This window comes from Portunus trituberculatus, chromosome 18 (assembly GCF_017591435.1).
Source record: "Portunus trituberculatus isolate SZX2019 chromosome 18, ASM1759143v1, whole genome shotgun sequence".
Taxonomy (NCBI): Eukaryota; Metazoa; Arthropoda; class Malacostraca; order Decapoda; family Portunidae; genus Portunus; species Portunus trituberculatus.
In genome coordinates, this window is record NC_059272.1 from 27,378,741 (window position 1) to 27,403,040 (window position 24,300).

The 24,300-nt window shown below is 37.6% G+C and overlaps 1 protein-coding gene across 8 annotated transcripts in view; it reads left to right on the forward strand.

Annotated features, from left to right (window-relative positions):
- The first annotated feature begins 7,423 nt into the window (after positions 1–7,423).
- Positions 7,424–24,300, forward strand: part of LOC123505570 (SH3 domain-containing protein 19-like) — a 59,602-nt gene continuing 42,725 nt past the window's right edge. Inside the window, exons 1-3 of one of the 8 annotated variants that reach the window (XM_045257044.1) lie at positions 7,424–7,620; positions 10,161–10,224; positions 17,657–17,764. Coding sequence is in view for 5 of the 8 variants with exons in the window: in XM_045257039.1 (XP_045112974.1) it covers positions 7,599–7,620; positions 10,161–10,224; positions 10,458–10,469 (98 nt within the window). In the remaining 3 variants the exon portion in view is untranslated. Of the gene's footprint in view, positions 7,621–7,764; positions 7,820–10,160; positions 10,225–10,457; positions 10,470–17,656; positions 17,765–24,300 lie in introns of those variants that run through there. The other 7 variants (XM_045257047.1, XM_045257039.1, XM_045257040.1 and 4 more) reach the window with 7 other exon arrangements.

Consider the following 24,300-nt stretch of genomic DNA (forward strand, 5'->3'; position numbering starts at 1 on the left):
TATATCGTATGATGTATTGTACACGTCCTGTGTGTGTGTGTGTGTGTGTGTGTGTGTGTGTGTGTGTGTGTGTGTGTGTGTGTGTGTGTGTGTGTGTGTGTGTGTGAGAGAGAGAGAGAGAGAGAGAGAGAGAGAGAGAGAGAGAGAGAGAGAGAGAGAGAGAGAGAGAGAGAGAGAGAGAGAGAGAGAAGGGATGATAGTTACAATATTTATGAACTATCCTCCTAAGATGGATAATCCTGTCACACACACACACACACACACACACACACACACACACACCGCGTAGACTGGCTAGGTGACCAGCAGACGACCGAGGAGGTGAATTACACACACACACACACACACACACACACACACACACACACACACACGGCCCGGTAGCTCAGTGGTTAGAGCGCTGGCTTCACAAGCCAGATGACCGGGGTTCGATTCCCCGGCCGGGTGGAGATATTTGGGTGTGTCTCCTTTCACGTGTAGCCCCTGTTCACCTAGCAGTGAGTAGGTACGGGATGTAAATCGAGGAGTTGTGACCTTGTTGTCCCGGTGTGTGGTGTGTGCCTGGTCTCAGACCTATCCCAAGATCGGAAATAATGAGCTCTGAGCTCGTTCCGTAGGGTAACGTCTGGCTGTCTCGTCAGAGACTGCAGCAGATCAAACAGTGAACACACACACACACACACACACACACACACCATTGAGAGCAAGAGAAAGACTACAACAGATGAAGAACATTGAATGTAGCAAAGAGGAACAAAAGGGCAGAGAAGAGGTTGTCGACACTAAAGACAGAGGGAAGAGGGAAATTTACATAACGGTTGTACTGGGTCACAAATGTTATCTCATATATCCATAGCAATGTAAGAGGGAAGAGGCTAGCATGGCGCAACGAATAGTCAGCTTCACCGAAAAATGTGTTTCTATCTTGAAAACTGTCCATAGCGGAAATCCGAAAATATTTCTTGGCTAGAACCAAAATTGTATACATGTTTGAAGGGAAGGAAACATTTGTCAAATATGGAAGCGCATTTGCAAAAACATTATGCTGTTTACGGTTTGTTTTTGCTTTTGTTTTTCACTACGAACAAACATGCTCCGATTTACCAAACACAAATGGGTTTCATATTCGGTGCATTACTGGAGCCTTTACGAATCGCTTTCTAGTTCACTGAAAAAATAAATAAATAAGTAAATAAAAAATAAAAAAATAAAATATATATATATATATATGTATATATATATATATATATATATATATATATATATATATATATATATATATATATATATATATATATATATATATGAATCAATAATTGTATAACAAATGCGACAGCCAACGTCACATTAAAAAGAAAAAAAAAAGTTTTACATGAATATTAATTATTGCATAAACCAACAATCTGTGGAGTCGAAGTCGTTACTAAACTTACAAAACCATCCTCGATTGTTATACTATTAACTTAGGAAACAGTTCAGAGTTCAAGTAAAAATACGTATACGCTGTTTCTTGAAACGTATTTCAAGCGTGGACGGAGCCTTCGTCTAAAATCTAATAAACAAATTTGTTTAATTAAATCGCGTCTGTCAACATGACCTCGATCTTCGGTCACAGTTCACATGTTTGATTGATACATGCGGTTAATGGTCTTTTTCCATCAATCAAACCTTAAGGATGGCTGAAGTAAGTTAATCCTCAAGGTGAAGATTCTGGTATCATAACACCTTTGATGTGGTTACGTTGCCTTTGAACTCTGCAGTGGGCTGTCTTCGAACAATTTTGTTTTTTTAACATGATTTAACAAATTCTCTTGGGAGCATTTCTGGTAATATTTTTTCTATTGTCTTGGAAAAGTCAAAAGCATTCAATACCCAGAAATGTGTAAATTACAAACTTCTTCGTTGAGTAGTTTATCCTTCTTTAGTTTTATCCCAAGTTTTCTTGCTCGTTTTTATTTTTTTCCATTTTTTAGGCTAATCATAAGTAAAAGTTTTCCATTACGTTTGCATCTACTCTATCAACAATCCCACTCATTGTTGTTTTTATCAGTCTTAAACGGAAACTTCATTATCTTAATTCTTACTCATATAACCAGCTCTAAAATAGTTGGAACTTGGAAATTCTCTATTTTTTTTTTTTTTCGATATATTTTGTTGTACAGAAATTATGGCCACGTTGTCTTCCTTTTGTGTCCTTGTTAAGAGGCACGAAACACCGCGGAAAAATACGTAAAGACTATAGAGTTTGAAGAGTTGATTTCTCTGTGGTTAAACTTATGTAGATGCGGATTAACTCTGCTGACACTGTCGTGAGCCCATTCTTCATACGAGTCCTTTTCTTGAAGGCTTAAATCCCCAAACCTTCGAATAATCTGCTCACTTGAATACCATCACGATATCAGAATAAACATTAAATAAAGAAAGAAAACATTAAAATGAATAAGCAAATAAATATAGAGAGAAACCGAAAAGCTATATAACATCCTTGTCCTGCCTACCTGTTCGAATCCAGGTCACGTTCACTTTCCTCTCTTGTAATATGTAGATTTATTCCTCACCGAATCTCACGCTCTATTCTTTTTATCTTAAATCTAATATACTCATTTCTCTGGCGTATACTCAACCCACAAATTTTGCTTCCTTCCTACCATTTTTTTTTTTTTCCAAAACAGGATCTCTTCATCTTTCTAATACTTCATATCTCCTATTAAACCAGTCCTTATGTTCTTCTCTTTTTTGTGTGTTCAGCCACAGCATTGGTAGCACGGTTGTCGAATGATCCTGAGAAGATTTGATAAACGGGATAGATCAGACTTAGATGTTGTAAAATAGTTGAGTTAGCCAGAGAAGAATGTCTGTCCCTGGAGAGAGAAAACGTTAATGTAGCTGAGACCACCGAGTGTATACATGATCTCTAAAATTTCGCAAAGAAACAAAAGACCATACAAAAGTTTTCCAGGGACAAGCTTTGAGCTGTCCGGGTAATTACGTCACCATTTACATTAACGAAAGAGGATAGTTTAATCTACAAGCAAAAGAAACACAAACTAAAGCAGGGACAGTCGTGAAAAATATGATCCAATCAGTAATGAGAGATTCACACGTGCAAGTCGCTAAAAGTACCGACTGAACACTTCTAGTCGAAAACGTCATACATAGCGACTGGAAAGTAACGACTATATAGTTAGCGCCTTGGCGGGAAGTGAGTGTAAACAAACAGCTACCCACCAGGATGTCTTTCTCCAGTGACGACTGAAGCGGTGGTCGCTCTTCTTTAGGCGTATCGGAAGAGTCAACAGAAAAGAAAATGCATGTGGATACGTCCATGGCTAAGTAGAAGGGAAGAAAGGAGTGTCTACCACACACTAATTTTAAGAAGACTGCACAATTGCGATCAAATAAAATCCTGACAAGTCTTATTCAATCCTCACCTCCAACAACACCCGGCCTGCACTGAAGGAAACAATTCCTGGAGAGTGGCAGCTATTTTGTCAAACGACAATTTGCGCGAGTTTTATTTATTTAATTTTTTTTTTTACTGTATAATTTTATTCTGGGGTCCAGATGTGTTCTTTTCCCTCACCAACTCTACCGTACATCTTCTCTACACCTTGAGAACACATTTTTAAAGCTTACTCCATGACGTCACAACGTAAATAAAGTCGCAAATGGACTGAACAAGACCAACATGTACTTGATCTTGTTTTGCTACTGGTTTCTCCAATCGCTATGCACCGATATTCAGTCGGAAACTCTACTGACTTACAATTTCAGCAACAAATTGGCAGGTGTGAACCCGCTCACACACATACCCACACTCCGCATGAGAAAGATGACTCACAAACGATGGCACAGGGCATTTTATTTTACACACACACACACACACACACACACATACACACAGATTAGAATTGCAAGACTATGTGATGGTGGAGAAGCCTGATATAGTGTGTTTGACTGAGACAAAATTACATGAAAAAACAAAGGTAAATTTGGATAATAAGTATAATATATGGAGAAAGGATAGAGAGGGTAAAGGTGGAGGAGGAGTTATGATTATGACAAAGAAGACGATAAATGTGGATAAGGTTTGGTATGGGAAGAACAACGCAGAAGTAATAAGCATAAGGTTAAAAAGTGATGGAAAAGAATTAATAATCATGGTGACCTATGTACCTCCTAAAACAAATTCTTGGACATTAAGGGAATACGACAATATGATCAAGGATACTTTACAGAGTTTGGAAAGTGTATTAACTGGAAAAAGAAAGGTGATATTAGTAGGAGATTTTAATTGTAAAGAAGTGGATTGGGAAAATCTACTAAGTGGTGTTGGAGAGGAAGCATGGGGAGAGAGATTCCTTAATCTAATGATGGAAAATATGATGGAACAGAGGGTGAAAGAAAATACTAGATATAGAGATGTTGAACCGGCTAGACTGGATTTGGTGTTAACACGAGAAGTGTACCTATGTGGGGATATACAATATAAATGTCCATTGGGGAAGAGTGATCATGTGGTTATGGAAATGCAGATGGCAATAACACAGCGAAGGAGAGATGAGACATACAGGAGTGGTAGATTGAATTATAGAAAGATGGACACAGAAAATTTGAAAAATTATTTTAGAACATTAGATTGGGAGAAGATGTTACAAATCAGAGAAGTGCAAAAAAATATGAGATTTTTATGAAATATTATAAAGAAGGAGTTATGAAATTTGTACCAAAGTATAAACCGAGAGAGGAAGGAAGAAAGGATTGGTTTAATGCAACTTGTGTTAAGGCTAAAGAAAAGAGATGTGGCTTGGAAAAGATGGAAAAAGAGCAGGAATATACTAAATAAGGAGAATTATAGAGTGGCGAGAAATGAGTATGTGAGGGTAAGGAGGAGGAAGAAAGAAAATTTGAAAAAGATATTGTAGACAAATATCCAAAATTATTTTACAGGTTCATAAATGGTAAACTTAAAAAGAGAGAGTCCATTGAAAGATTAAAAGGAGAGCAAGGGATAGTAGATGACCCTAAGAATATCGCGGAATTGCTAAATAATAGGTTTCAACAAGTATTTACTAAAGAAACAATGTTTGTAAAGCCTCAAAATGTAGAAGGAAATGTGCACATGGATGACATTAAGATACCTAAAAAGGAGTTATATAAAATGTTGGAGGAACTTAAAGATGATAAAGCGATGGGACCAGATGAAGTTTCAGGCAAATTATTGAAGGAATGTAGAGAAGAATTGATAGATCCATTATATATTATAAGGTGCTCATTAGAAACCGGGAAGTACCGGTAGAGTGGAAAAGAGCTGAAGTGGTGCCCATTTATAAGGGAGGCAGTAAGGAAGAGCCTCTTAACTATAGACCTGTGTCTTTAACAAGTGTGGTCAGTAAGATTTGTGAGGGGTGATAAAGAAATATTGGATACGGTTCCTGGAGGATCATAAGTTATTATCGGATCATCAATTTGGCTTTAGGAAAGGGAGGTCATGTGTAACAAATCTACCGAGCTTTTATTCAAGAGTGGTTGACAAAATACAAGAGAGAGGGATGGATGGACTGTGTATATTTGGATTTAAAAAAAAGCTTTTGACAAGGTACCTCACATGAGACTGTTATGGAAATTAGAGATTTATGGAGGACTGAAAGGAAAAGCGTTAAAGTGGGTGGAAAACTACTTGAGATGGAGGGAGATGAGAACGGTAATAAGGGATGCAAAGTCGGACTGGTTGGTGGTGGAGAGTGGAGTCCAACAAGGTTCAGTGCTGGCACCAATACTTTTCCTTGTCTATATTATTGATATGCCAGAGGGAGATATTAATTTGCGAAGTTGTGTAGGTGTGTGAAGAGTGAAGAAGATTGTGAAATTTTACAGGCAGATCTGGATAGGATTTGGGAGTGGAGCAAGAGGTGGGAGATGGAATTTAATCTGAGCAAAAGTCATGTAATGGAGATGGGGAAGAGTGGAAGACGGCCAAGAGGGTCATATAAGATGGGTGAAGAAGTAGTGTTGAAAAAGGTGGAAAAGGAAAAGGATTTGGGAGTGATAATACAAGACCATGGGCAGTTTGAGGCTCATATTGACAAGATGTTTGGAGAGACATATAATTTGCTTAGAAATATTGGATTAGCCTTTCATTATATGGATAAAGATATGATGAAGATATTAATTAGTACGGTAATTAGACCAAGATTGGAATATGCTAAGATGGTTTGGTCCCCTTATAAAAAAGAAGCATATAAGGAAGCTGGAGAGATTGCAGAGAATGGCAACAAAAATGGTTCCGGAATTGGCAGAAATGACCTATGAGGAGAGATTAAAAGAAATGAATTTGCTTACCTTGGAACAAAGAAGAGAAAGAGGGGATTTAATGCAGGTTTATAAACTGTTGAACGGTTTGGATGAAGTGGATAATGAGCAAATGATGTTGAGAGAAGAAGATTTAAATCGAACTACGAGATCGCATAGTAAAAAGATAGCCAAGGGAATATGATTGAAGGATGTGAAGAAATATAGTTTCCCACAGAGATGTGTGGAGGAATGGAATAGTTTGAGTGAGGAGGTGATGTCAGCGAGGAGTGTGCATAGTTTTAAAGGAAAGTTGGATGTGTGTAGATATGCCGGGGCCACACGAGTATGATACCCAGGCCCTGTAAAATTACAACTAGGTGAATACAGAGAGAGAGAGAGAGAGAGAGAGAGAGAGAGAGAGAGATTTTATTAACTGGTTACAAATACGCCTGTCGGCTGATAGACTGACGCATCAGCAGCGTATGGCTTGTGCTGACTACTGAGCCTTAGAGCCATCTAAGTATATAACCTTGGTCCGGGAAGCCCTTAAAGTAATAGAAGCAGGTGAAAGGTAAGGAGGAAATATTCCAAAAATGCTTAATTGTCTCCTAGCTTTCTACATAATCTTGGAATAAGAACGATCTCTCTCTCTCTCTCTCTCTCTCTCTCTCTCTCAACAATAAAACAGTGTCGGATTATTTAGGTTTTATTTTCCCCCTGTGGAATGAGCGCGGCACGTCAACAAATTAAGAGGCACGTATGGTTTGTATGTACACTTCACATTCATAAGAAACACTGAATTAATGAATAACTAGAATGAACTAGGTACTACAAACATACAGATGTATGTGCATAAAGAATCTCTTAGCTGACTCCTGCATTGTGCTCCGCCATTAGGAGGGGTACAAGTTGTCCGAGAAGAGGCACCTCAGTACCTCCACACGGAAGGGAGGGATCTGTGATAAGCTAGCTATCAATATCAGCTGATTGCCTGTAAACAAACTTGCGTAATAAAACGCTTCACTCTTGTCCCTCGCATCCTTGATATAGTTTAGACATCTATTCTGTATTCTTATATCGATCGACCATGTAAAAGAGATATTCCGATGCGGACAATTATAAGACGTACCACTTGCTACCATAGAATTTTAAATATCCCACGTCCAGAGGCTGTGTGGCCACCAATGAGAAATATGGCGTGAGTCGCGCTACGTTGCGATTGGCCTGCTACCTGCCCGTCTATTCCAGGAAGGGGAACTAGCGTGACGTCAGACTCAGTGGAAGAAGTGGGTTGTGTTGTGACCATGGAGGACCTGCTAACAGGAGGTGAAGTATCTGCATGACACCATACCTATTGCTTATACATTAAATCCCAAACCTGTGCGCTTAATCTAAGCCTGACTTTTAGTGGGTACGCTATCTGAAAATGAATCCAGGCCACTCTGGAGATGAGAAAAATAGCAAGTGGTGATCGTTGAGACTAATATTTGATATTGTCACGACTGTTATATGTGCATGCTACCAGGTGATATAACTACTATTTTTTGTGATAATTTGATTATCAGTGTTATCGTATGTATCGCATGTGGTATTTACTAGTGGAGAAGGTCACTCAGCTGGTAATAGGCACCATCATAGCACTAATGTTTGATTAAGGAAATAGTCGTTCCAATGGATGAAACTGAGTATGATGTGAAGGGTTGTAGAAAGTTGCAATAACTGTCATAGTTGAGACGATGTGTAGCAGGCATGAATGTGTTAAAACGGTTATTACTGTCATTGTTCTCAGCACAGTACAACACTTGGAATTGATTCACGCTGATCATGACCATAAGCAGCCTTGTCGCAGATAGGTGTAATAACAAAAGATTAAATCATTCAACTCAAAAAGCAATTTCAGTCCAGTTCAGTAATAGGGAGAGAATGAACCTTTGCTTTAGATCTTGTTATGTAGCCAGTTTGTTGATGTTGACTTTGTATTACTATTTCCTAGTTTTCTAGATTGTCATAAGTAATGTCTTCTTTAAGTGATGGTTTAGTTGAACTGGACCAGTTGTCCTGAGACATTGGTACTTTACACAAGTGTGTATGAATCTATAAAGGTCTGTGGTTTACCATTACAAGTTAATAATTTGGCATAAGAAATGGATAAAGTTTACTTAGTTTCAGCATGCATAAATAACCTCTTCCCAGGCGTTTTGAAATTGAGACTTTTGTCAGATTGTCTATATATAGACACTAAATTGTAGCATGGTCTATATGTAGACAATTCCTTATAAGTAACAATATTCTTAAAATAAATAATTATTTGGCATCTCAAATACCCAAACACCGGCCAACATTACCTCTTAAGACCAGTCATCGCATGTGCTTTGTCAGTGGTGAGTGTGCTACACATGTAAGCTAATATTGGAAATAGTTGTATTTTCTACTTTCTTTTATTATGACTATCATGTCAAGAAGAGAGAACTGTACCGCATGCTAGCAGTGTTGCCTAACAATTAATAGGTACAGAACAAGTATGTGAAAAATACAAAGAGAAAGTGGAACTAAATTACATCCAGGTCACAAGTCATGGATGTCAGTAACTCCAAACATTCATATTGGCATACATTATCCTCAATCAAACACAAATAACACTATATATAGATTTAATTGTTTGGGCAGTTCTGCGCCACAGTCTATATAGATGTCACTAGTTCAATTTTGCGCAAAGTCTATATATAGACTCAACTGTTTGTTCAGTTTTGCAGCAAAGTCTATATATAGATGTCAATCTGGAATGCCTATTTGCTGGGAAACTATAATGTGAATGAAAGTCGGTAGAGTCTATATATAGACAATTTTTTATTTGGTGGTACACTCATTTGTCCTGCCGGTGGGAAGGGGTTAATGGAGGTAAAGATCCATTTATAACAGTAAAATCCAAAAATCTTGGGGGAAATAAGAAAAAAATGGATGTTTGCTTCTGTAGTGAATATGGTGCTTGAACCATTTGTTTTATATCATAGAATGTTAGTCATAGATTGCCCACTAGAACAGAGTCAAAAGTATACTGTAAGCAAATCTTTGATTGCTTGAAAAAGGTGATTAAGATAGAATATAGATTCTAACTTATCAAACAGACCCCAGTCTCATCAACATTGTAAATGTGTTGAGATGGAAAGTAAAGATCCATACCGTATAAAAAAATCCTCATTAATTTTGGAACAAGTTTTTTTTTTTTTTTTTCACTGTTTTAGTAATATATCAGCCTCATAGCAAAATTAGTGTCACATTATTCAAAATTTTCTGTCTTTCTAATACACAAGAATTTGGAATCTGGTGGAAAGGCAAATTTTTAAGCTTCAAATATTGCCAATTTCACAAACAAAAAAGTATCCTGTGCAAGTCATGCAAAGTGACATGCATTATTCTTAGCCATGTAATAATTAAATTATTCTCAAAATCAATTATAACATAATGGGAAAGATCACTTCACTCTGGGTCATCTTACCACCACCACCACTGGGGAGTTTGAGGCCCTGCTGTGCATTACTCTAAAGTTCTCAACAATAGTAATAATGTTATCACTGAAATTTATCCCTATTACACATGTTTGTAGCAGGCATTTCATTATACAAACATGGTCTACTCTCCTCAAATGGCCTAAACTTCTGTTCTGAATTCAATTTGAGTTCATAGAGTCTTATGTTGTTCTACTCTGGATCACAGTAACAAGGCAGTAAATCCCTAATATATGAGTTTATTGAAATGTATTCTTTGATTAGTCAGGACACATAAGAATCTTTATGAATGTTAAGTATAAAGATTTTGTGTCATATTTGTAAAGAGGCAATCTATAAAACCACCTTTATATACCCTAGACATCCGCCCAGTTCGCCGGGCACCTCCTCCTCCATCATCCAGGAAAGCAGGGCCACATCCTCGGTAAGTATAATTATTACTTATTTTCTTCTTGAGTTCATAACATCTTTTTTTAACATGTTCCATTTCTGAAGATAATGGTAGTTTTTGTTATTACAAGCAGAGTTGATGAAGCTGTTCTCATTGTATGACCTAATTAAGTTAAGTTTTTATACTATAGATAACTGAAATATCTTGTATGGATAATTTGTTTAGAACTAATAATTGTCTTTACATGTCTTCCTTTTACACCTAAGAATTTATTTGTGGTGAGTGTTTTTTGTAGATTGTTTTAATGATGTGTATTTTTTACCATTTGGTGTTTTCCATTACAGTACTCTCTTACAGTGCTTTCTCACATTTAGAAAATTGAGATTTAACGAAATTCTTATTAACTTTCCGTGTGGAACTTTATTTGATCACACATTCACATATTTTAGGTATTGTACTTGTTAGGGACACTGGTCTGTAATTTGTTGGGTTCTCGTTATTTCCTCCTTTATATATTGGCACAATATTGGCTTTTTTCCAGTCTTCTAGTACTTTTCCCTTTTCAATAGAACATTTTATTAAATTGTATACCTTACTTGCCAGCTCTTCTCTACACTCTTTCAATATCTAATTTGCAATTCCATCCGGACCGTGTAATTTTCTTACATCTAAATTTCTTAGTTGTATCTTTATTTCCTGCTCCAAAATAACGATGTTACTCATCGCAGGAGATTTATTTCCTAGTTCTTCATAATTAATGTTTTTTTTTTCTCTTGTAAAAACTTCTTGAAAGTGTCTGTTCATTATTTCAGCCATTTCCAATTCATCGCTGTATTAATTATTTTCATAAACTAGTTTCTCTATCTTGTGTTTGTTTTTTAACTTTCTGTTTATATATCTATAATCGATATCTATTATGTTTTTCTCATAGTTTTTTTTTTTTCTTCTTTTTGTATTTTAACATAGTTATTCCTTTCTCTGATGTAGTCTTGCCACTTCCTTGGACATTTGTCTTTTCTCCATATCTTCCACGTTCTATCCCTTCTATCTCTTGCTTCTGCACATTTTCTATTAAACCATTCTTCCTTATATTTGTCTTTAATTTTCAGTCTCGGTACATATCTATTCACTTCATCATTATAAATTTCTTTAAATGTCATCCTCTTTTCCTCCACTCCTGCCTGGTTGTCAAATTTAGTCCAGTCTGTCTTTTGGAAAAAGTCTTTGAGTTCTCTAAAATTTGTTTTGCTATATGTCAATCTTCCTTTTCTAGGTTTTTCATTCCATTCATTCCTAATCACTTCCTTGAAGGTCGCTACTATTAGTACATGATCACTTTTTGCCAAAGGTGTCTTATACTCTACTCCATCCACAATTTCAGGTTCTCTTGTAAATAATAAATCCAGTCTTGATGGCTCTTCACTGTTCCTAAATCTGGTGTTTTCTTGAATTCATTGTGTCATTCTGTATTCCATAGTTAACTCCAGTAACATGTACCCCCATGAATCCTCATTTCCCTCTGTAGTCATATCTTCCAAGTGCACTTCCTTGCAGTAACTTGAAGTCCCCCATTATTACAGTATTTCTTTTCTTTTCTAATATTTTGATTAGAGAGTGTTCAGTATCTTTAAAAACTTCCCCATATTCTCCTAGACTCCAAGATCTTGTCTTGCGTGGTACATAGCAGACTACAAATTCTCTCTTCTCCATATAATTTTTCTCAACTACAACTGACATAATTTCTGCACTGTTTTTGCCATAATTCACGTCCGTTACCTTTAGTTTTTTTTTTTAGTATCATCACTCCTCCACCCTGCTTCTCTTCTCTATTGTACAGCCTGTTCCCAATGGGGTTTAGTGTCAGTAGATCTCTTAGTTTTGTTTCTGTGATCCCCATTATGTCAAGCTCAACCTCTTTAATAAAGTCGTTCAAATCATTTATCCCTGAGACGAGTCCATTTATATTAGTATAAGCAACTTTTAATTTTCCACATTTCCCCTCATTTCCTTCTCTGTTCTTTCTGCTCTTTCCTTGATGAACCATTTCCTCAGTCTCATGTTCCAAACTATTCCAAAAAAACTTTTTTCCCGGTCTGTGTGTGTGTGTGTGTGTGTGTGTGTGTGTGTATTTACCTAATTGTAACATACGGGAAAAGAGCTATGCTCGTACTGTCCCGTCTCCATATCTACTAATGTCCAGCTTTTTCTTAAAATCATGAATATTCCTTGCATTGACCACTTCCATGTCTAAACTATTCCATGCTTCCACCCTTCTATGAGGGAAGCTATATTTTTTCACAACTCTCCTATAAGTGGCCATTTTTAGTTTTTTCCCATGCCCTCTCGACATTCTTTCATTCCACATACACAGATCTTCCCTGTCCATTTTTTCCATGCCAATCATCACTCTGTATATTGCTATCAGGTCTCCCTTTCTCTTCTGTTTTCCAGGGTCGGAAGTTGCATTCTGTTCAGTCTGTCTTCATAAGTCAAATCTCTTAAGTCAGGCACCATTTTTGTTGCAGCCCTCTGTACTTTCTCTAGTTTCCTTATGTGTTTCTTTAAGTTCGAGCCCACTGTATTGTTGCATATTCAAGCCTTGGTCTTATCATTGCAGTAATTATTTTCTTCATCATTTCTTCATCTAAATATCTGACGCCACTCTTATGTTCCTCAATAAGTTCAATACTTCTCCAATTATTTTGTTTATATGTCTCTCTGGCGATAGGTCATTGGTAATTGTCACCCCAAGGTCTTTTCTTCATGACTGGTTTTATGTCTTCATTTCCTATCTTGTACATACTCCTGATTCTTCTTTCACTCTTGCCAAACTCTAATTTCTTGCATTTTGTCGTGTTGAACTCCATTTGCCATGTACAGCTCCATTTCCATATTCTGTCCAAGTCTTCCTGGAGTAGTTCGCAATCTTTGTCACATCTCACTTTTCTTAACAATTTTGCATCGTCTGCAAATAGGCTCACATAACTGGACACCCCATCCACCATGTCATTTATGTAGACCGCAAACATTACTGGTGCCAACACTGATCCCTGTGGAACTCCACTCTCCACCAAGCCCCATTCTGATGGTCTGTCCTTAATTATTGTTCTCATTTCTCTTCCTACCAAAAGTCTTCCATCCATTTTAGTAAACTGCCATGCACTCCTCCTACCATTTCAAGTTTCCAGATCAGTCTCCGGTGTGGTACCTTATCAAAGGCCTTTTTTAAATCCAGATATATTCCATCAGCCCAACCATCTCTTTCCTGTATTACATCTATCACCCTCGAATAGTAACATATCAGGTTTGTCGTGCATGAACGCCTTTTTCTAAAACCAAATTGACACTCACAAAGTATGTCATTTTCTCCAAGAAGTCTGTCCATCTATTCTTCACCACCCTCTCACACATCTTAGCTACCACACTTGTAAGTGACACTGGTCTATAGTTCAATGGGTCTCTCTTGTTACCTGATTTATAAATTGGGACAATGTTAGCTCTTTTCCAGTCTTGGGGCACTACACCTTCCCTTAATGAGGCATCAATTACTTCACAAACTTTTTCTGCCAGTTGCTCCTGCATTCTCTTAAAATCCATCCTGATACCCCATCAGGTCCCACAGCTTTTCTCACTTCTAAACTCCCCATCATATTCTTGATCTCCTCCACAGTTACTTGAAACTCCTTCATAATCCCTTTCTGTTCCATTACCAGTGGTTTGTCAAAAGCAGTCTCCTTTGTGAATACCTTCCAAAGCATCCATTCATAGCCTCTGCCATTTCCTGGGATCCTCACTGCATACTCCATTTACTTCTAAACTTTCAATACTTTCTCTATTTTTGATGTTGTTGTTCACATGTCTGTAAAAAGCCTTGGTTGGTCTTTACATTTATCAATTATATCCTTTTCTTGTTTCTTTCTTTCTTCTCTTCTAATCAACACATATTCATTTCTTGCTCTTTTGTAACTTTCCCACTGCTTAATCCGTCTTTTCCTTCTCCACCTCTTCCATGCATCCTCTTTTCTTGTTCTAGCCTTTTCACATCTATCGTTAAACCAGTCCTGCTTTCCAACTTCTCTATGTTGTCTTATTGGTACAAATTTTTTCTCACCTTCTTTGTATATTTTTATAAATTCCTTCCACTTTTCATTTGCTCCCTTTGCACTCTTGAATTTCATCCAATTTGTCTCTTGAAAGAATTTCTTTAGGTTTCCAAAATCTGTCTTGGCATAATGTGTGTGTGTGTGTGTGTGTGTGTGTGTGTGTGTGTGTGTGTGTGTGTGTGTGTGTGTGTGTGTGTGTGTGTGTGTGTGTATTTACCTAGTTGTATTTACCTAGTTGTATTTACCTAGTTGTAGTTTTACAGGGCCTGGGCTTTATGCTCGTATGGTCCCGTCTCCATATCTACACTTATCCAATTTTTCTTTAAAACTATGTACACTCTTTGCTGACACCACTTCCTCACTCAAACTGTTCCAAGTCTCAACACATCTTTGGAAACTAAATTTTTAACATCTCTCAGACACCGTCCTTCCTTAGTTTCTTACTATGCGATCTTGTGCTTCTAAAGTCATATTCTTCTCTCAGGATCAGTTTCTCATTATCCACTTCATCCATTCCGTTAATCAATTTATAAACTTGTATCAGATCCTTCTCTCTTCTCTGCTCCAAGGTTGGTAGATCCATAGCCTTTAGTCTCTCCTCATATGTCATCCCCTTAAATTTTGGAACCATTCTTGTAGCCATTTTTTGTAGTCTCTCTAATTTTCTTATGTGTTTCTTTTTTTATGGGAGTCCACACAACTCCTGCATATTCCAATTTAGGTCTCATTTTAGTACTTATCAATTTCTTCATCATTTCCTTGTCCATATAGTGAAATGCTACTCCAATATTCCTTAGCAAATTATACGTCTCTCTGAAAATTCTATCAATATGGCTTACCAGTTGATTATTTTCTTCCATTGTCACTCCCAAGTCCTTTTCCTTTTTTACTTTTTCTAGTTCTACTCCATCTCCCATCTTATAGATTCCCACTGGTCGTCTTTCACTTTTTCCCATATCCATGACATGGCTTTTGTCCACATTGAATTCCATCTCCCATTTTTTGCTCCATTTCCAGATCTTGTTTAAGTCTTCCTGTAGTATTTCACAATCCTCTTTTTTGTTTAATGAATCTGCACAGTTTCGTATCGTCCGCAAACAGATTTATGTAGCTGTTCACTCCCTCTAGCACGTCATTTATATATACGAGAAAAAAGTATTGGCGCCAATACTGACCCCTGTGGCACTCCGCTGTCTACTGTTCTCCACTTGGACTTCATATCTTTAACTATCGTCCTTATTTCTTTCCCCCTTAAGTAATTCTTCATCCATCTCAATGTGCTTCCTTTTAAGCCACCCTTCTCCTGTAACTTCCATAGTAATCTTTCATGTGGCACTTTATCAAATGCCTTTTTTAGATCTAAATAAATACAGTCAACCCATCCCTCTCTCTCTTGTACTTTATCAACTATTCTAGAGTAGAAACTCAATAAATTTGTTACACATGACCGACCTTTTCTAAAACCAAATTGGTTATTTGATAATATTTTGTTGTCTTCAAGAAACTCAATCCATTGCTTCTTTATTACTTTTTCACACATCTTGCATATTACACTAGTTAGTGATACCGGTCTGTAATTTAAAGGTTCTTCCTTCCTTCCGCTCCTATATATGGGAACCACCTCTCCTCTTTTCCACTCCACTGGCACTGTTCCATTTTCAATTGAGCATTTTATGATGTTGTATATTGGACTTGCTAGTTCTTCCCTACATTCTTTCAGTATTCTGCCTGAGACTTCATCCAGTCCCATTGCCTTTTCCCCATCTAGTTCTGTCATCAACTTTTTTATTTCAAGCTTGGTTACTTTAAACTCTTTCATATAGAGTCTCTATTACCCTGTGGTCTTTCAAATTTGGATTCCTTAGTAAAGACCTCATGAAATTTACTATTTAACAGTTCTGCCATACTTTTTGGGTCTTCCACCATTCCATTTTCTCCTTTTAACCTTTCTATTGTTTCTTTTTGTCTTATTTTTCCATTATGTGTGTGTGTGTGTGTGTGTGTGTGTGTGTGTGTGTGTGTGTATTCACTTAGTTGTAATTTTTACAGGGCCTGGGTATTATACTCGTGTGGCCCCGTCTCCATATCTACACACATCCAACTTTTTTTTTAAAACTATGGACACTCCTCGCTGACACCACCTCCTCACTCAAACTATTCCACACCTCCACACATCTCTGTAGGAAACTCTATTTCTTCACATCTTTCAAGCATATTCCCTTGGCTATCTTTTTACTATGCGATCTCGTAGTTCTGTTTAAATTTTCCTCTCTCAACATCATTTGCTCATTATCCACTTCATCCAAACCGCTCAACAGTTTATAAACCTGTGTTAAATCTCCTCTTTCTCTTCTTTGTTCCAAGGTAAGCAAATTCATTTCTTTTAATCTCTCCTCATAGGTCATTTCTGCCAATTCCGGAACCATTTTTGTTGCCATTCTATGCAATCTCTCCAACTTCCTTTTATGCTTCTTTTTATAAGGGGACCAAACCACCCCAGCATATTCCAATCTTGGTCTAATTACCGTACTAATTAATTTCTTCATCATATCTTTATCCATATAATGAAAGGCGAATCCAATATTTCTAATCAAATCATATATTTCTCCAAACATCTTGTCAATATGAGCCTCAAACTGCCCATGGTGTTGTATTATCACTCCCAAATCCTTTTCCTTTTCCACCTTTTTCAACACTACTCCTTCACCCATCTTATATGACCCTCTTGGCCGTCTTCCACTCTTCCCCATCTCCATTACATGACTTGCTCAGATTAAATTCCATCTCCCACCTCTTGCTCTACTCCCAAATCCTATCTAGATCTGCCTGTATAATTTCACAATCTTCTTCACTCATCACACTTCTACACAATTTCGCATCATCCGCAAACAAATTAATATAACTGTTTACTCCCTCTGGCATATCATTAATATAGACAAGGAAAAGTATTGGTGCCAGCACTGAACCTTGTGGGACTCCACTCTCCACCACCAACCAGTCCGACTTTGCATCCCTTATTACCGTTCTCATCTCCCTCCATCTCAAATAGTTTTCCATCCATTTTAACAATCTTCCCTTCAGTCCTCCATAAATCTCTAATTTCCATAGCAGTCTCATGTGAGGTACCTTGTCAAAAGCTTTTTTCAAATCCAAATATACACAGTCCATCCATCCCTCTCTCTTGTGTGTGTGTGTGTGTGTGTGTGTGTGTGTTTGTGTGTGTGCTCATAAGCACATGCATATGTACTCTTGCTTTATTTTTTTATTTAGATGAACTGTCAGGATGATGCAGCAATGATCTTAAATCTTAAAAGAAAAGAATTAAAAGAAATAGAGAAATTCAAAGTATACATACTTTACAGGGCCCAGGAAAACAATGAAGATGTTGGAAGATTGTCAGAAAATTTGTGAAATTGTGAGTTATCCAATTTTCACAGTACAATACAAGAAACTACAAATATTCTAGTTAGGTGAGCTATTGCTGCATGCATTGTTTGTACAGTCAAGTGTAGAGGTGTCTGTACAATTATTTATTTTCTATTTAAAAATGTGGGAGTGTGCCTTAGAGTTTTGATGCATTGCTGATTCATGCGTATTAGATAGGGTTGGAAAGGCTGACTTTGCCCTGCCTTGACCAGCCATTCACTTTGCTGAAGCATCTGTTTTGAGAAGATGAGTGAGATTCACTGGTTTATGAATACAGTTTATCCTGATTTTCTTCCTGAAGTAGTAATCCTAGCTCAGGGCTGGTTGTAAGTCTAATTGACCAATTTTATCAAATTGGGTCTCACACCTTATGGAGGCCCCACACCAGCTATAATTGGCTTACTTTGTATTAAAAAGAATAACTTGTATTGCCATTCAAAATTTTTGCATATAAAGCATTTATTTATCTTTTTTTTTTTATTAAAGGTAAGCATACTACACAAAATATAAACATTATAAATTTGTACTTTTACAGAATAGGGGCATCACCATCAATTTTCTAATTGGGCCCTACAATTCCTTGCTCTGTCCTTGTTCTGGCTTTAGTTTTAATTCAGAAAGAAAATTATTAATAGTTTGATCCAGATTCATTGACCAATTCCTAATGTAAATTTGTAAAATTTGCAAGTCAGTATTTTCATTAGGATAAGGTTTTGTGAACATAAATTCCAGTAAATCTTACAATTAAAAGGAAAAAAAATTTTCAAAATATAAATCATACTATAATATATGATAGGAGACATGGCCTAGCTACTCACTCTACACTTGAGTTTGAAGAATAGATAATTATCATGTAACATAATGGTGAGTGCATACTGAGAAATCCTAGTTCAGTCATCAGACCAGACAGGACAGTTAGTCAGTCATGTTATTCCTTTGCCTCCATATGTAATTGTCATCAGGTATTGGTTGGGAGTAATAATCTGCATATAAGAGAGAAAGACCTGTTCTATTAACCTTCTCATTTACACTTTTCTGAGGAACCACTGAGTGCAGAAAATTAGCTCTAAAACCTTGTATACACTGCATTATAACCAAGCCTCATGAGGCATGGGTGATGTTGAAAAAATTATCGAGCCTATACACAAGAGCACAAAGCTCCAACATGCGTTACCATTTGGCTTTTACAGGTGAATCATGTGCATTGCTGCAAACAATAAATTGTTTTCATTGTTTCCAAACTTTTATTTGATTTTTTCTTATGCCACTAGGCTATAACTGACCTTATCTACACAATTCTAGGGATGAATCAATTACCTTAAGCCATAAAAGGTATGCAGAGGCAAACAGGCATTAGAAAACACTTAAATTTAATAAGACCAAGCACTGTAATACAAGTAGAATCAATATGCTTCCAGATGATTGTTACTATGCACTAGCTATCTCATTTTCAACTTTTCAATCCTTACTCACTTCAAAAATAAATGCACATCACACCAAACAATTAAAAACATCAGCTTTCCAACTATGACCCACTTCACAAAAATACATCTTACCACAAATGTGCTTATGTTACAAGATATAACCATGTTTGGCTGCCATCTGCAAGAGACCAGTATCCTGCCAGAAAAAGTATTGATGACTAGCATTCATCATAGGTCTTACAATTATTACATGCGTAATAAAAGGAATACAAAGCCCAGTTTGATGCAGGGGCAACTTACACACACACACACACACACACACACACAAAGATTGCGAACTACTCCAGGAAGACTTGGACAGAATATGGAAATGGAGCTGTACATGGCAAATGGAGTTCAACACGACAAAATGCAAGAAAATAGAGTTTGGCAAGAGTGAAAGAAGAATCAGGAGTATGTACAAGATAGGAAATGAAGACATAAAAACCAGTCATGAAGAAAAAGACCTTGGGGTGACAATTACCAATGACCTATCGCCAGAGAGACATATAAACAAAATAATTGGAGAAGTATTGAACTTATTGAGGAACATAAGAGTGGCGTTCGTATATCTAGATGAAGAAATGATGAAGAAAATAATTACTGCAATGATAAGACCGAGGCTTGAATATGCAACAATACAGTGGGCTCGAACTTAAAAAACACATAAGGAAACTAGAGAAAGTACAGAGGGCTGCAACGAAAATGGTGCCTGACTTAAGAGATTTGACTTATGAAGACAGACTGAAAAGAATGCAACTTCCAACCCTGGAAAACAGAAGAAAGGGAGACCTGATAGCAATATACAGAGTGATGATTGGCATGGAAAAAATGGATAGGGAAGATCTGTGTATGTGGAATGGAAGAATGTCGAGAGGGCATGGGAAAAAACTAAAAATGGCCACTTATAGCTTCCCTCATAGAAGGGTGGAAGCATGGAATAGTTTAGACGTGGAAGTGGTCAACGCAAGGAATATTCATGATTTTAAGAAAAAGCTGGACATTAATAGATATGGAGACGGGACAACACGAGCATAGCTCTTTTCCCGTATGTTACAATTAGGTAAATACAATTAGGTAAATACACACACACACACACACACACACACACACACACACACACCCGGTAGCTTAGTAGTTAGAGCGTTGGCTTCACAAGAGAAGATTCGATTCCCCGGCGGGTGGAGATATTTGGGTGTCTCCTTTCACGTGTAGCCCCTGTTCACCTAGCAGTGAGTAGGTAAGGGATGTAAATCGAGGAGTTGTGACCTTGTTGTCCCGGTGTGTGGTGTGTGCCTGGTCTCAGGCCAGAAATAATGAGCTCTGAGCTCGTTCTGTAGGGTAAAGTCTGGCTGTCTCGTCAGAGACTGCAGCAGATCAAACAGGCCCTGTAAAACTACAACTAGGTAAAATACACACACACACACACACACACACACACACACACACACACACACACACACACACACACACACACACACACACACACACACACATTACATTTCACTACATGGACAAAGAAATGATGAAGACACTGATAAGTACTATAATAAGACCCAGATTGGAATATGCAGGAGTAGTGTGGATCACAAAAGAAACACATAAGGAAGCTGAAGAGACTACAAAAAATGGCTACAAGAATGGTCCCAGAACTTGAAGGGATTACATATGAGGAGAGAATAAAGGCTTTGGATCTTCCAACATTGGACCAGAGAAGGGAGAGTGGGGATCTCATACAAGTTTATAAATTCATAAACGGAATGGACCAAGATCGCATAGTAAGTAGCTGAGGAAGGGAAGATGTGTAAGAGATATTAAAAAGTATAGTTTCCCGCAAAGATGTATTGAGACGTGAAACAGTTTGAATGAAGAAGTAGTGTCTGCAACGAGTGTGCATACTTTTAAAGTAAGATTGGATAAGTGTAGATATGGAGACGGGGCCACACGAGCATAAAGCCCAGGCCCTGTAAAACTACAACTAGGTAAAATATATATACACACACACACACACACACACACACACTGTTTGAAAAGTATGGGGGCCTGGAAACGAGTTATGACAATGTATTGAAAGAGTGTGCCGATATGAAGAAGGAAAATGAAGCACTGAAAGAGGAAGTTAAGCTAATTAAAGTGAATTGCGAAAAATGTGGAGAATCTCTAGGAAAAGTGATGGAGAAGCAGGCTGAATGGAAAAAAAGTCAGGAAGTGGAAAGAAAGGAGGTAAATTACAAAGTTGCAAGTCTGGAAAAGGAAATCAAAGAGTCTGGGGAGAAAACTTTGGGCCTTGCTGAAATTATAGATCAACAGATCATAGAAGAGAAGATTGCTGAGAAAGTGGTGAAGGTTATTAAATCAAATGAGACATTGGTGAGGGAAACTGTAGACAAAAAGAGATGTGTGGTGATATTTGGTGTGGAGGAGGATAAGACACTGAGTAAAATGGAGAGAGAGAAAAACATAAAAAAGGTGATAAATAATATCATTAATGTGGTGCAGGAGGAGGAAAAGACCTAGTACAAGAAATAGAGGACTTCCATAGAATTGGAAAGTTCACAAGAGAAGGTATGAGGCCAATAAGAATCAAACTTAAGTCACAAAAGGATGTAGATGAATTGGTGGAGAAGTCATGGAGGCTAGCCCAGCAGGAAACAACAAGGAAGATTTGGTTGAGAAGAGATCTCGGTGAAAAGGAAAGAGAAATGTTAAATGAGTTGAGAAAGGAGGCTTTGAAAAAAATGAAGAGAGGACAGAAGAGGAGAAGAAAGAGTTTTCTGGAGAATCTTGGATATGAGACTGAGGAAGTGGTTCATAACCCAGAAAAGTACAGCAAGAAAGGACTAAAGAAACTTACGTATGAGCGAATGTAATGTATTCCAACATAAATGGAGTGATATCGGGATTTTAGAACTCAACGATTACTTGAGGGACAAGAACCCAGATATTGTGGGTCTTACTGAAACAAAACTGAGAGAGGGAGAAGACCTGATGATGGTTGGAGAAGGAAATATAATGTTTGGAAAAGAAATAGAGTAGGTAAGATGGGAGGAGGAGTGATGTTGCTGGTTAAAAAGATATAAAGGTGGATCAAGTGAAAGAAGGTATGGGAAAGGCAGAAGTGCTAAAGATCAGAGCAGAAACTAATGAAGGAAAAAGAGGCACTACATAGTGGTGTACGTACCACCTAAGACAAATGCATGGTCAGTACAGGAATATGAAGAAATGATAAGTGATACAGGAACATGTCTGGAAGAAATGTTGGGTGGCTGTGAACGAACTATAATGATGGGAGATTTTAATTGTAAAGAGGTGTGTTGGGAGGACTGGTCAATGGAAGGATCAGAGACAACATGGGAAATACACTATTGACACTGGCAATGGAAAATGTGTTAACTCAGTGGGTCAAAGAAGATACTAGGTTTGGAGGAGAGGGAGCATCGTCAAGACTGGACTTGGTCTTTAGTACAGAGCCAATGGTCATTGAGGAGATGAGGGTGGAGTGCCCTTTAGCAAAGAGTGATCATGCAGTTTTGGAGTTCAAGGTGATAGATGAAGAGAAATCTAGAAGAAATGAAGAATATAAAGTGGGAAGATGGAATTATGCCAAGACAGATTTTGGAAACCTAAAGAAATTCTTTCAAGAGACAAATTGGATGAAATTCAAGAGTGCTAAGGAGCAAATGAAAAGTGGAAGGAATTTATAAAAATATACAAAGAAGGTGAGAAAAAATTTATACCAATAAGACAACATAGAGAAGTTGGAAAGCAGGACTGGTTTAACGATAGATGTGAAAAGGCTAGAACAAGAAAAGAGGATGCATGGAAGAGGTGGAGAAGGAAAAGACGGATTAAGCAGTGGGAAAGTTACAAATGAGCAAGAAATGAATATGTGTTGATTAGAAGAGAAGAAAGAAAGAAACAAGAAAAGGATATAATTGATAAATGTAAAGACCAACCAAGGCTTTTTACAGACATGTGAACAACAACATCAAAAATAGAGAAAGTATTGAAAGTTTAGAAGTAAATGGAGTATGCAGTGAAGATCCCAGGAAATGGCAGAGGCTATGAATGGATGCTTTCGGAAGGTATTCACAAAGGAGACTGCTTTTGACAAACCACTGGTAATGGAACAGAAAGGGATTATGAAGGAGTTTCAAGTAACTGTGGAGGAGATCAAGAATATGATGGGGAGTTTAGAAGTGAGAAAAGCTGTGGGACCTGATGGGGTATCAGGATGGATTTTAAGAGAATGCAGGGAGCAACTGGCAGAAAAAGTTTGTGAAGTAATTGATGCCTCATTAAGGGAAGGTGTAGTGCCCCAAGACTGGAAAAGAGCTAACATTGTCCCAATCTATAAATCAGGTAACAAGAGAGACCCATTGAACTATAGACCAGTGTCACTTACAAGTGTGGTAGCTAAGATGTGTGAGAGGGTGGTGAAGAATAGATGGACAGACTTCTTGGAGAAAAATGACATACTTTGTGAGTGTCAATTTGGTTTTAGAAAAGGGCGTTCATGCACGACAAACCTGATATGTTACTATTCGAGGGTGATAGATGTAATACAGGAAAGAGATGGTTGGGCTGATGGAATATATCTGGATTTAAAAAGGCCTTTGATAAGGTACCACACGGAGACTGATCTGGAAACTTGAAATGGTAGGAGGAGTGCATGGCAGTTTACTAAAATGGATGGAAGACTTTTGGTAGGAAGAGAAATGAGAACAATAATTAAGGACAGACCATCAGAATGGGGCTTGGTGGAGAGTGGAGTTCCACAGGGATCAGTGTTGGCACCAGTAATGTTCGCGGTCTACATAAATGACATGGTGGATGGGGTGTCCAGTTATGTGAGCCTATTTGCAGACGATGCAAAATTGTTAAGAAAAGTGAGATGTGACAAAGATTGCGAACTACTCCAGGAAGACTTGGACAGAATATGGAAATGGAGCTGTACATGGCAAATGGAGTTCAACACGACAAAATGCAAGAAAATAGAGTTTGGCAAGAGTGAAAGAAGAATCAGGAGTATGTACAAGATAGGAAATGAAGACATAAAACCAGTCATGAAGAAAAAGACCTTGGGGTGACAATTACCAATGACCTATCGCCAGAGA